The 13,398-nt window shown below is 39.7% G+C and overlaps 1 protein-coding gene across 1 annotated transcript; it reads left to right on the forward strand.

Moving 5' to 3' along the window:
- Positions 1-5,775: 5,775 nt before the first annotated feature.
- Positions 5,776-10,674, forward strand: si:ch211-12e13.1 (uncharacterized). The gene is made up of 4 exons (XM_052117859.1): positions 5,776-6,103; positions 8,500-8,663; positions 9,182-9,421; positions 10,445-10,674. The coding sequence occupies exons 1-4, from the start codon at positions 5,850-5,852 to the stop codon at positions 10,672-10,674; spliced, it is 888 nt and encodes a 295-aa protein (XP_051973819.1). The 5' UTR covers positions 5,776-5,849.
- Positions 10,675-13,398: the final 2,724 nt, after the last annotated feature.

Consider the following 13,398-nt stretch of genomic DNA (forward strand, 5'->3'; position numbering starts at 1 on the left):
ACTTTCTTCTGCTGAACACAAACAACGATTAATGATTAATCAATTAACACTTTTTATTAATTCCAACAAATGAAAACAGAAAAACAAAACATATATAACAAACAAAGATTTTTAAAAGAATATTTAACTCTGTATGTCCATACAATGCAAGTCATTTTATGGTGAGCAGAAGCATTTTGAAAGATGAATGGAAGCTCAAGAGTCCCCATTTCAATTTCAGGATCAAGAAAAGGAAAACTGCTCGAAAGGAGAAGGAACTGGAACTGAGAAGAGATGGACGAGAGAGAATTAAAGTAGATATCTAGCCCATAAATAAGTAACTTGGATTGAAGTGTAATATAATGCTTGGTTTATTTTGCCAAGTAACTTATGTGGTCATTTAGATGAGATATATATATATATATATATATATATATATATATATATTTATTTTTTATCCGAAGTGGGTCATAAGACATTTATAATACAGGTTATGTATCTTGTTCATGGAAACAGTGGTGAAAGCCAAAGTCATTCTAGCAAGTCAGTCCACTATCGGCCATCTTTCGAACGCTCTCGGGAAGCTATTTCCAGTCATACCAGCACCTATCTACGTGAATAGAGTGACACCGAAATGTCAAAAACGGTTGGTCAAGAGATTACGATCAATGAACATATTTCAAATCAGCTAATAAAATCATAAATTGTGCTGATTTAACTCATTTTACGCTAAAACACGCTATTTTCTCGGCTTGTATAGCTAATGCGCGTTAGCGAGTTGATTGAGAGGCGATGTCTGTATCTAAAAAGCAATTGGCTCTTTTACCTGTAAGGCGGGATTTCCATTCTACATCCGTTGACCGTTAGAGCTTCTTGGTTGGGCTTTCCGATTTCTCCCAGTTATTTAAATAGAAGTGGCCCGTCTCTGCTCTATACTCTCTTGTGATAGCTCATAGAAAACCCTCTTTAGGGTTCTGACTTAAAACTTCAGATCATTATGTACTTGTCTGCATCATCCTGTTGAGTTGAGGTTTGCCATCTTCTGCAGTCTGCAGTGACTGTTCCAGGGAGTGGTGCAGCTGAGTGGATTCTTTGATCTATGTGATCTATGTTTATTTGGCCTTGGGTCACTAACACTGAAAAGATTGTGAAACATTTACAGTTTTTGGTCACAAAAGACACATTGTATCCTTATCACTACTTTTAGACTGAACGATTGTCATATAAAGGTGCTGTAAAGGATTTTTTTTAATGAAATGACAAGCACAAAACATCCCTATTACCTGTCAGATATCACGGAATCAGATGCCATAAAATTTCATACCTGTCTCAGTAATAATAGCCTTAAAGGGGCCATGACGCTTTTTAAAATTATGATTTTAATATGTTCCTTAAGGGTTACTTATAACATTTACAAAGTAATATATTTGTAATACATGATCATGTTTTACATGATCTTTACATGACCCTCATTCTGACCCTGTCAGAAACGACCGGTTTTGGTGCTACTTCTCCTTTAAGACTTGACAGTAAACGGCCACTGTTATGATTGGCTCTCTGCTCTTTACTGATCTGTAGTGATGTTTCGTTCATGAACAAATCTTTTAAGCAAACAAATCATTTTCGTTCACCTCCATACACTAGAGCTGGTGTACTCAAGTCCGACTCGAACTCAAGCCTTTGGGACTCTTTTTGTGATGCAATGAAAAAAAAAACATCAGAAATGAATGAAGACCTCTCTGTCTGCATGCAGCTGTATAGCCCCTGAAGTCGTAGACATAAACACAGTGAAACAACTCTGCCTAAGCAAACACACGCACATGGCAGGGACGGATTATGACTTGTAAAGGCCCCAGGGTGTGATTAATTTTCATTGTTGAGGGGTTTTCGAGCTGGGGGATCGGAAAACTGGATAGCGCAACCTTAAAGCCCAGGACCAGCCCCTGGCCAGTCAAAAGCCCCTGGGCACTGGCCCCATCGGTAATCCATCCCTGACATACACACGTGCACAGGCACACTCATATGTCAACCAGTACATTTGAATGTTACTACAGAGACTACTATATAACATCAACTACCGAGGTGGCTGGCACGACGAAAACATAAAGACGGGTATGTATCCAATGTAATAGAAACTAAACAAGGCAGTTTCACATGACACAGGACCTGACAACCGGTAAAATTACATGTGGCGTTTGTGCAGCCAGGACAGTGCTCACATTGCCGATTCATTGTGGTTAAAAACTTAAAGTCGAGAACTTCATTGAGTCAAGTCACCCACATCACAACACACAACAACGTACACGAAGACGTACATGGATGCATCAGATATTTAGGTACAAGAGCAGCACGCAGAACTGCCCTGCATTGTGCAGTTTGCCGCAAATTAACTACAAAATCATGTCCATGATGACATGGCCCTAATATAATCAGTGGGCTTTTCCAGTGTTTTTGGATGTAACATTTGATATCAAATCGTGAGACGCAACTTCTCAGCGAGTGCTACTACTGTGTTGACTCATTTGTACAGTGTGTATTTTCCCAAATCAGTCAACAAATAGAGAAAAAAGATTCAGAAAGAAATCTCAGTATATTCCTTTAGATAGGGATAATTTTAATTAACCTGAAATTAAATTGACACATTGAAAATGAAGTAATCATTCAAATGTGAATATGAAATGCAACAGAGGTGTTTTTTCAAACTGTTGTTGAGTTTACGGTTACAATTTTTATTCAGATTCATGAACAGATTCATTCAGACTCGACTCGGACTCTGCTTGTTATGGACTTGGTCTTGAGTCCGACTCAGCCATTTTTGGATTCGGACTCTGCCTGTTATGGACTTGGTCTTGAGTCCGACTCAGCCATTTTTGGACTCTGACTCTGCCTGTTATGGACTCGGTCTTGAGTCCGACACAGCCATTTTTGGATTCGGACTCTGCCTGTTATTGACTTGGTCTTGAGTCCGACTCAGCCATTTTTGGACTCGGACTCTGCCTGTTATGGACTCGGCCTAGAGTCCGACTCAGCCATTTTTGGACTCGGACTCTGCCTGTTATGGACTCGGCCTTGAGTCCGACTCAGCCATTTTTGGACTCGGACTCTGCCTGTTATGACTCGGTCTTGAGTCCGACTCAGCCATTTTTGGACTCGGACTCGGTCTTGAGTCCGACTCAGCCATTTTTGGACTCGGACTCTGCCTGTTATGGACTCGGTCATGAGTCCGACTCAGCCATTTTTGTACTCGGACTCTGCCTGTTATTGACTCGGTCTTGAGTCCGACTCAGCCATTTTTGGACTCGGATTCTGCCTGTTATGGACTCGGTCTTGAGTCCGACTCAGCCATTTTTGGACTCGGACTCTGCCTGTTATGGACTCGGTCTTGAGTCCAACTCAGCCATTTTTCGACTCGGACTCTGCCTGTTATGGACTCGGTCTTGAGTCCGACTCAGCCATTTTTGGACTCGGACTCTGCCTGTTATGGACTCGGTCTTGAGTCCGACTCAGCCATTTTTGGACTCGGACTCTGCCTGTTATGGACTCGGTCTTGAGTCCAACTCAGCCATTTTTCGACTCGGACTCTGCCTGTTATGGACTCGGTCTTGAGTCCGACTCAGTCATTTTTGGACTCGGACTCTGCCTGTTATGGACTCGGTCTTGAGTCCGACTCAGCCATTTTTGGATTCGGACTCTGCCTGTTATGGACTCGGTCTTGAGTCCGACTCAGCCATTTTTGGACTTGGACTCGACCAAGGTGGACCCTTTAAGCTCTGTAAACAGCTGGGAAAAAATGACCAGGGCTGCTTTCAGATACTTGTTTAGCCAATTAAAGACCTTGAAGCACTCTGCCAGGCAACCATTCTGTGTGTTAACAGGGCAGCCCATTTATGGGCAAAAGGAAGTTGAATGTAGTTTCAAGTTATAAGTTTTATAACGGTGTTCTTGACAGGTTTCGTGAGCTTCACCACTTCACAGAATACAAATGTTCACATTCAAATGACAATTACCTGCAGAAACTCTAATCTATAATATCGTCACCACAATACATGTTACTGGTAATAAAGTAAACTTTTTCTTCAACACAATAAGCGGATTTGTAAAGGTCAAAAATGTTTAATTGGTTTGGGCAGTTCCTTACAATTCTCATCCGAATGATCAGGGCAGTCTGCGACACCATTGCAGAACTGCTTTAGAGGTAGACAGATGTTTTCACTCTGGCAAGGTCTGTTGCCTACAGGGCAGGGGGCATCAGAAGTGCAGACTTTGCCGATAACCAGGAGATGATCATGGCTGCAAAGGCATGTCATTCCTCCAGGGAATGCTGGACAGAAGTGACTGTAGCCTCCATTACCATAAGATGTACAAATACAAAGATGACAAGACAGCTTTAATGCTTGATAATTATTTTATATTCATGGGCTTTTTATTGGCTTTAATGGACAGGAAAGTGGATAAAGGAAAATGGTGAAAGGAGAATGGAATAAAATGGCTAGGGCTGGACATCATTGCACCACAGCTCCATCAAAGCTCAATAATTGGGCACATTACCTGCAATTTATGTGTAAACATCCTATAGTTTGCGGTTTGTGGAATTGTTCTTTGCTTACCTTTTAACCTCGATTTTGTGAATGCTTTCAGACTGACGACCTCAGTGTTTTCTTCTAACCACAGCTTTACCGTCTCCTGATTATCACTGAACCAACACTTAGTGCAATCTAAACAAAAGTGGACATGTCTATTCCCGGGAAGAATGTCTTACTTCTTTGTGAAGTAATGCACATTGAGATTATGATGGACCATTTAGAACAGGCCAAAGTGTGCAATTTCAGTGCCACGATTAACGTCACCAAATGGAATGGTAAAAATAACTTGTCTCCAAGGTGGTTTTACCAAGTTTCCCTGCTATCTTTACTTTCGGACAGCAGGGACACCAATGCACACTACCACAGCAGACCGAGTTCTTTGTGGGGAGAAACAACGTCAAGTGGGAGCCACTGTTGGGCCCCCCGGAAGGTGCTGATGCCACCACTGCACATCAAATTGGGCCTTATGAAACAATTTTTCAGAGCTCTAGATAAGGAGTCGGCAGCCTTCAAGTACCTTCAAGACTTCAAAGTCAAAGCCGTTGTCTTCTTCGGACCACAGATCACATGGCCGAAAACTATGTGGGGCTGGTTGAGACTCTGGTGAAGAACTACAGCACAATGGGCTGTAGGATGTCCCTCAATCCAAGGAGAAAAATGGGAGCATACTCGGAGGAGCAAGGCGAGCACTTCCACCAGGATATACTGGAATTTGAACGCCGCTACCAAGGACGGTATAACGAGAACATGATGGGAAACTACATTTGGGAGCTGATTCATGAAAGTGATTTACAGTATAATCGGAAATCTCGAAAAACTACTCACTTCTAAATCTTTTGTAGTCATTTTTGTATTACTTTAGTATCAATACATGTTAATTAGGATTCATATGTTCTTTTTTTCTGACTTTATGCGAACGAAAAGACACAAATTCTCCCGTTTTCTCATTGGAAATAGGTACATTTTTAAATATCACTATCCTGGTAACAAAAGCAAAGTTTGTGGGGAATAATAGCCATTTTCTATACTTTTAAGGCATAAGCAATTAGGAAATAACACTTACTACACAGGAACAAAAATTGTGTTACATAGTGTTATTGACTCTTTATGTATGCAGTTGGGATTCCCCACCACTAGATGGCAGTAAAGCGCTGCGCTCTTTTTAAATCAGGTTCAACATTTGTAAACAGGAAGAAGAAACGAAAAACAGAATAGGACTTTGAACTTTGAACACATTATGAACAGCATGTTTGAATGTTCTCCTAATTAATGTAAATAGTATTTAACATGAATATGGATCAGTTTAGCACATTGTTTGCTGCTGTGTCAGGTGTAACTGTGATTTACCTCTTTCATTCACTCTTTTACACCTCTCACATATTATTCAAAAAACAAACAGTTTTTGACTCCAAAAGACCTCTGCCAAGTTCTGTTTATCTTATGACCAGATACATTTGCGAATCTTTACGGAAAAAACGAGGACAAATGAGAAAGGACAGAGACACAAACGACCAGCTTGTTTTCACTTTAATCAACTGTAGGTAAGCTAGATTGCCCACATGTATATTAATTAAAGGAATATTCCGGGTTCAGTACAAATTAAGCTCAATCGACAGCATTTGTGGCATAATGCTGATTACCACAAATCATTTCAACTCATCCCTCCATTTCTTAAAAAAAGCAAAAATCAGGTTACAGTGATGCACTTAAAATGGAAGTGAATGGGGCCAATTTTTTGGAGGGTTTCAAGGCAGAAATGTGATGCGTAACATTTAGTAAAAGCAGCCACATTAATTCTCACATTAAAACGTGTGTATTATTTGAGCTGTTAAAGTTGATTACATTGGTCGTTTTAGGGTTTTAGGGTACAGTTTTACATCGTCATCAAGGGCGTAGCCAGGAATTGACTTTTGGGTGGGTCTCAATAACAACGGTTGGGCCAATTTTATTTGATATATTTACCAAATTTTCCTTAATAACAGAAAGGTGCCCCATTCAAACAGTACTTTCACACTTTCCGAAATCAGAATTTATTAATTTTGGGGCGGATTTTCTCCCTAATTTGGAATGCCCAATTCCCAATGCGCTCTAAGTCCTCATGGTGACATAGTGACTCGCCTCAATCTGGGTGGCAGTGGACGAATCTCAGTTGCCTCCGTGTCTGAGACCGTCAATCTGCGCGTTTTATCACGTGGCTTGTTGAGCGCGTTACCGCTGAGACCTAGCATTTGTGGAGGCTTCACGCTATTCTCCGTGGCATCCATGCACAACTCACCTCACACCCCACCGAGAGCGAGGACCACACGTTATAGCGACCACCAAGAGGTTAACCCAACATGACTCTTCCCATCTTAGCAACTGTGTGGTAGTCAGTGTGGTGAGCTGAGCTACAATTGCATTTTTCAACTTTTTTCTAAATATATATTTGAAATCAAAGAATAGTAATATTCTGGGTGGGCCTGGGTCTAATTTGGGTATGGCACTGATCGTCATAGCAATGAAGTTGTAAATCTGGATATAACTTTACACAGAAAAGGTTAGTGATACATTTTTATCACACTTAAATAATGTTACCATGCACATTTGCATCTTGTGGCCATACTTTTGAAACAGTGAGTTTTTAATGTTAACCGATTGGCCCTATTGACTTCCATTGTAAGTGCCACACTGTAACGTTTTTGTTGTTGTTGTGGTAATCAACATTATGCCACAAATGCTGTCGATTGAGCTCAACTTGTATTAATATGAAATAATCCTTTAAGTCAATTTCAAAGTCCAAACTGGCAGTGTATGATTCCAAAAGTTTCATGCTTTATTGATAAACTAATGGTCTAGTACACATTATATATATATATATTTTTTTTGTAATTTAGTGTTTTTATTTATTTTGAAAAAGTTTACAAAACATTTTGCAATATAAGAAAGAAAACTTATATGCCTAATTCCCTTCCAATCCCCCCCGCCTTCCCCCCTTCCCGCACCCACCCCCTTGCACTTCGGGACATTGAGCAGTATCTGAATAACAAGGGATAAAATAAAATGCATACAGAGAAAGACAAATAGAATAACATTAATGATAACACCCATAAGTAGCTGCAGATTAAGTAGCTAAATATTTCTTGACTGTAGATATCCAGTTCTTCCACATCGAAAAAGTCCTAGGGGTAGCGTGATTGGTCCGTGCAGATGACAGCTCCAGGTATAATATCTCCAATAAAGAGTGAAGCCAATGTTTAATAGAAAGGTCATGCGGAGGTTTCCACCGTTGAACAAGTAACTTCTTTGCAGCGGTCATGGCAGCTAACCAGAATTTCCGTACCTTCTCACAAAGAGGAAATTGAGAATTGTCATTTAACAATAAAATAACAGGATCTTTGGGGATACAAATCCTCGAAGCCTTGTACAACACATCAAGCACCGCATCCCAGAATTTTTGCACATCTGGACAGTCCCACAGCATATGCACCAAAGTGTCCACACATCCCGGTCCACAGAAATTACAATACGGGTGGGGTGACAAACCCATTACATGTCGTATGCATGTGGTTAGATATGCCCTGTGAATAACTTTAAAATGAATGAATTGGTGATTCGGGTTCGTGGATGCATGGACTGTATTGTCCCACACTGTATTCCATTCAATTGTCCTGTTCGAAACGTTCAGCTCTAATATCCAAGCTCTAGCTTTAGAAAAGTTATCTGTATTCAGATTTTGAAAGCAGAGATAAAAATATGAAACAATTCCTGTGCTTGGTGCGTTTGAGATCCAATTCACCACCGGATAGGAATGAAGATTTATACCCCAAGGTACCTTATGGGCCTTTAACACAGCACGTAATTTGAAATTACATTTTATATTTTAATAACGTGAAACCTTGGTGTTAGCAATTGTTCTTTTGTCAACATGTATACACACGTGTGATTGTTTTGTGTGTAGGTATGATGCAGTGTCTTTGCGGAGGTTCTGCAGTGTTGTAGGTTATGGATGGGACTATCCTGACAGTGTTTTCAGAGATATACCCTTGTGCTACCCTCAGTTTCTCTTCTCCAGATTACTTGCCATGATTGTGTGCTCAGACAGATTCAAACTGTGCCCTTTTGGTAAGATTGTCTTCTTTTGCCTTTTCCAGCACAAAGGGTCAAGCAAAACACTTGTCAAGATATCCTAAAATCCTTGTTGCCCAAGAAATTTCTACCATAATTTGAAACCAATCCAAAAGGTTTGAAATTAAGAATCCTCTAAGAATCCACTCAGAATGAAAAAAAGATCCTACTGTATAAAAATACATTTATTATTTCAAAATTTCTGTTGATCCAGTTGGTTTTTAGTGGATACTTATTTGAATCCCATTAGGATTATAATACAAGTTCCTTTATCCCTTTATTCATTTATTTAACTGTAAATTAATCGTCATGTAAATAATGTTATATTACCGATAATACATTTACATAATCCTGATTAAAAAGCAGCATAATGAAAACATTTGTAATGTGAGAGGCTCTTAACCCAAGACTTATACATATGAATAACAATGTACTCGTGCATGACCATTAAGTCTGCTGTGCCTTGACGATAAGTACATTGCCACACATTAATGAATCCCTCATTCATTCTGCAGGTCTGTTGGGCATTTGTGAGACTCTACATGTGCCCGAAGCTGTGGATGAGTTGAAGAGAGCCTCATTCTCCTTGCAGGCCAGAGTACTGGAATACAGGTCTGTTAATGCTGGTGTGGAGGTGGATGTCTCTTTAACTGCATCCAGAGATCAACTGACCATATGGAGCAGCACACTGACTCTGCTGTCTCCTAATAGCACATACAGGCCTGATGTTCAGCCTGACACAGAAATCATCCATGGTATGAGACACAACTGTGCACAACACTACAACACTACTGGAGAGATTATGTTCCACAGTCATTTGCATAAGGTTTTAAACTTAAAGAAATGAACAGTGCTATTAATACATATTTTTTTTAATGTAAAATTGTATGAGATGAAGACTACTGTTATACCAGTGGACTAGAAAAAGCCCCACGGGGCCTGAGTAGCTCAGCGAGTAAAGACGCTGGCTACCACCCCTGGAGTTACGAGTTTGAATCCCAGGGTGTGCTGAGTGACTCCAGCCAGGTCTAGTGGAGTGGTGGTGGTGTAGTGGTCTAAACCACATAACTGGTAATCAGGTAATCAGAAGGTCGCTGGTTCGATCCCCACAGCCACCACCATTGTGTCCTTGAGCAAGGCACTTAACTCCAGGTTGCTCCGGGGGATTGTCCCTGTAATATGTGCACTGTAAGTCGCTTTGGATAAATGTCAATGTAAAGGTCCCCTAAGCAACCAAATTGGCCCGGTTGCTAGGGAGGGTAGAGTTACATGGGGTAACCTCCTCGTGGTTCGCTCTCGGTGGGGCGCGTGGTGAGTTCTGCGTCGATGCCACGGAGAATAGTGTGAAGCCATTGTAATGCGCTCAACAAGCCACGATATAAAATGCACGGATTGACGGTCTCAGACACGGAGGCAACTGAGTTTCGTCCTCCGCCACCCAGATTGAGGCGAGTCACTACACCACCACGAGGACTTAGAGTGCATTGGGAATTGGGCATTCCAAACTGGGGAGAAAATTTTAAAATAAAAGGAAAGAAAAAGTCCCATAATGGTGATCACATGACCAGAAATTCTACTCACTTTATCTCAGTAAACTCATCCTATTATTGTGATACCACTATGACATTGTTTACCCACACCAGTAGGTGTCGGTGTTATGTTCAAGACCACTGTCGGATCAGCCAGCAAAACTACTTCTAAAGGTAGTTTTTTTAAATGTTAAAAAGTATCTGTTGATTTGTGTCTGTTTTCTTTTTTACCTCAACTGTCTGTATCAGATCCTGCTTCAGAGAGGTGTATCAGGCTGCCTGTTCCTTTGGCCACCAGTGTGAAATGTGCCTGGGTGTTTGGTGACCTTTGCCCTCTTCATGTGTTTTCTTTGCCCGGGTCTCGGCTGGGGTTCGCATGCCCCAATGTACACCCACTGTGGGTGTTCTCCAGATGCATGGCAGAGATAGAAAAACACAAAGGAAGGCACACTAAGTCATTTATCTTGAAATATAAATAATTGTTTATTAATTTATTATGTCAAATTGTTAAGTATTTTTATATAGAATTATAATTTGTTTTAGTCTTCTCAAAGATAACTTAAAAGTTTAATTTCTAAATATTATACAGTGTATCTTAATATACTATATTAAGCTTATTATTAATAATATTTGTTTATTTATATATTCATTACATTGATTTTAATCATATCAACAATAATTATAATTGATTAAAATGTAATAACAGCATTACTATATTTAATGATATTATTGACAATTTTATTAATATTACGGGATTGGGAAATGTTGCAAGTCGGAGTCAAACTCGCCTACATGAGCACCAAAGTCAGTGTTTGTGCTAACAACTAGGTTAATTATCATTTTATGATGATTTGTAATAATATATTTCTTATTTTTACTCATAGGAGTTGAAGTGGTGAGAGCTCCTCTGACTGTGTCAATCCATTACGTTTGGTCTCTGTCATTACCGGGACAAGTCACCATCAGGATAAGTGAAAATACAAACAATGCTGAAACCACCTCAACAACAACATTTTCAATGGGGGACCACAGAACCAGAACACTGTACGTGTCAGGACAGATAACAAGACAGTCAAATAAGAGGAGGTAGAGGTAGTGATGTAGCTATTACAAAACACTGAATATTGCCAGAATATAAAGTATGATGACATCGGAAATGTGGACTTTGAACACATTAAATGGTGCATACTGTATTATGGAAAACAGGATTTTTCTTACTTTTTTAAGAATCAGAGTTTGATGTACTATGTAGACTTAGACTAACCTTAAAGGAATATTCAGGGTTCAATACAAGGTAAGCTCAGTCAACAGCATTTGTGGCATTTAAAAAAAAAAAAAATCATTTTTACTTAATTGGCCCCATTCATTTAATTTGGTCAAGTGAATGGGGCCAATCAGTAAACGTAAAATCTCAAAAATATAGCCACGAGACATAAACAATATGTGTGTTAATTTGGTTTTTTAATGTGAAAAAATTGCTAAATAAAGTTAGCCATTTTTATGACGATGTAACGTCAACAAACCCTAAAATGACTAAAAATGACAATTATACATGAGTTTTTAACAGAAGAATTAATGTAAGTGCTTTTTTTCTCCCCTTTTCTCCCCAATTTGGAATGCCCGGTTCCCAATGCGCTCTAAGTCCTCGTAGTGGCGTAGTGTCTCAATCCAGCTGGCGGAGGACGAATCTCAGTTGCCTCCGCTTCTGAGACTGTCAATCTGCGCATCTTATCTCGTGGCTTGTTGAGCGTATTACCGCAGAGATGTAGTGTGTGTGTGGAGGCTTCACGCTATTCTCCACGGCATCCATGCACAACTCGCCACGCGCCCCACCGAGTTTGAAAACCACATTATAGTGACCACGAGGAGGTTACCCCATGTGACTCAACCCTCCTTAGCAACCTGGCCAATTTGGTTGTTTAGGAGACCTGGCTGGAGTCACTCAGCACACCCATTATTATATTATTGTTTGTGGTATTCAACATTATGCCACAAATGCTGTCGATTAAACTTAATATACCTTTAACAACTTCACCCTTAAAGGAAATTTCAACCAAATATTAACAGTCTGCTATTCAGTATTCTGAAATTTGGCAATCGCAGTATATCATTTACATATAAAAATCTTAAAGGGACAATAGCAAAAACTGCATACTTACGGTAATTCAAAGGGTCAGGGAGAGTGTGGAAATGTAGAACAAAAACATTTTTGGTTTAGGAAACATTAATTAACAGTAATAATTTATAAAAGTGGACTTCTAAATTTTGTGAATGCTACAAAAGTTTAGAATATGACCTTTACAAACTGTAATAAAATCATATTTTGTTTTTATTTCACTCTGGCTTGTATTTCTCACAATATGGCGATGCATAATAAATTGTATGTGTGCACTGAAATCATTTTTAATTACCATCAGTATCAGTAGGACACAGGTTTTAGAATCCTTCAGCTGCATTCAAGTGTGCTACTGTAGACGGAGAGCTGTTTCTCATGAATATTTCACTCTCTCTTTTCCTCTGTCTTTCCCTCTCCATATGCAAACATGTGTGTTAGTGCTCCGTGTGTATTATTCATTTGGAAGGGTCCAGCGTATGAGGAGGGGGTTTCTTACAAAAGCTTGTCTCAGAACAAGTCGAGATTTTTAGCAGGTCAGAGCGTGACATCCACTCGCTTCTGCAACAGTCCTTCATACAGTATATACACAGCTTTACTTGTACATGCAGCTATATACAGTATTTGAGAAAACAGTATGTTGTTGCTGTTATTTAGTGCTACAGTTTTAACATTGTATTTATGGTATTAGACAGACAGACAGATAGATAGATAGATAGATAGATAGACAGACAGACAGACAGATAGATAGATAGATAGACAGACAGACAGCCATGATGATAGATAGACAGACAGACAGACATGATGATAGATAGACAGACAGACATGATGATAGATAGACAGACAGACATGCCATGATAGATAGACAGACAGACAGCCATGATGATAGATAGACAGACAGACATGATGATAGATAGACAGACAGACAGCCATGATGATAGATAGACAGACAGACATGATGATAGATAGACAGACAGACATGATGATAGATAGACAGACAGACAGACATGATGATAGATAGACAGACAGACAGCCATGATGATAGATAGACAGACAGACATGATGATAGATAGACAGACAGACAGCCATG

Source organism: Xyrauchen texanus, chromosome 4, assembly GCF_025860055.1.
Source record: "Xyrauchen texanus isolate HMW12.3.18 chromosome 4, RBS_HiC_50CHRs, whole genome shotgun sequence".
Taxonomy (NCBI): Eukaryota; Metazoa; Chordata; class Actinopteri; order Cypriniformes; family Catostomidae; genus Xyrauchen; species Xyrauchen texanus.

Excerpts from the sequence above, each read along its gene's own strand:
- si:ch211-12e13.1 (XM_052117859.1), top strand. The coding sequence starts at position 5,850 with ATGAATATGGATCAGTTTAGCACATTGTTTGCTGCTGTGTCAGGTGTA. Across the intron at positions 8,664-9,181 it reads ATTCAAACTGTGCCCTTTTG|GTCTGTTGGGCATTTGTGAG; the intron begins GTAAGATTGTCT and ends TTCATTCTGCAG. Across the intron at positions 9,422-10,444 it reads TGACACAGAAATCATCCATG|ATCCTGCTTCAGAGAGGTGT; the intron begins GTATGAGACACA and ends TGTCTGTATCAG.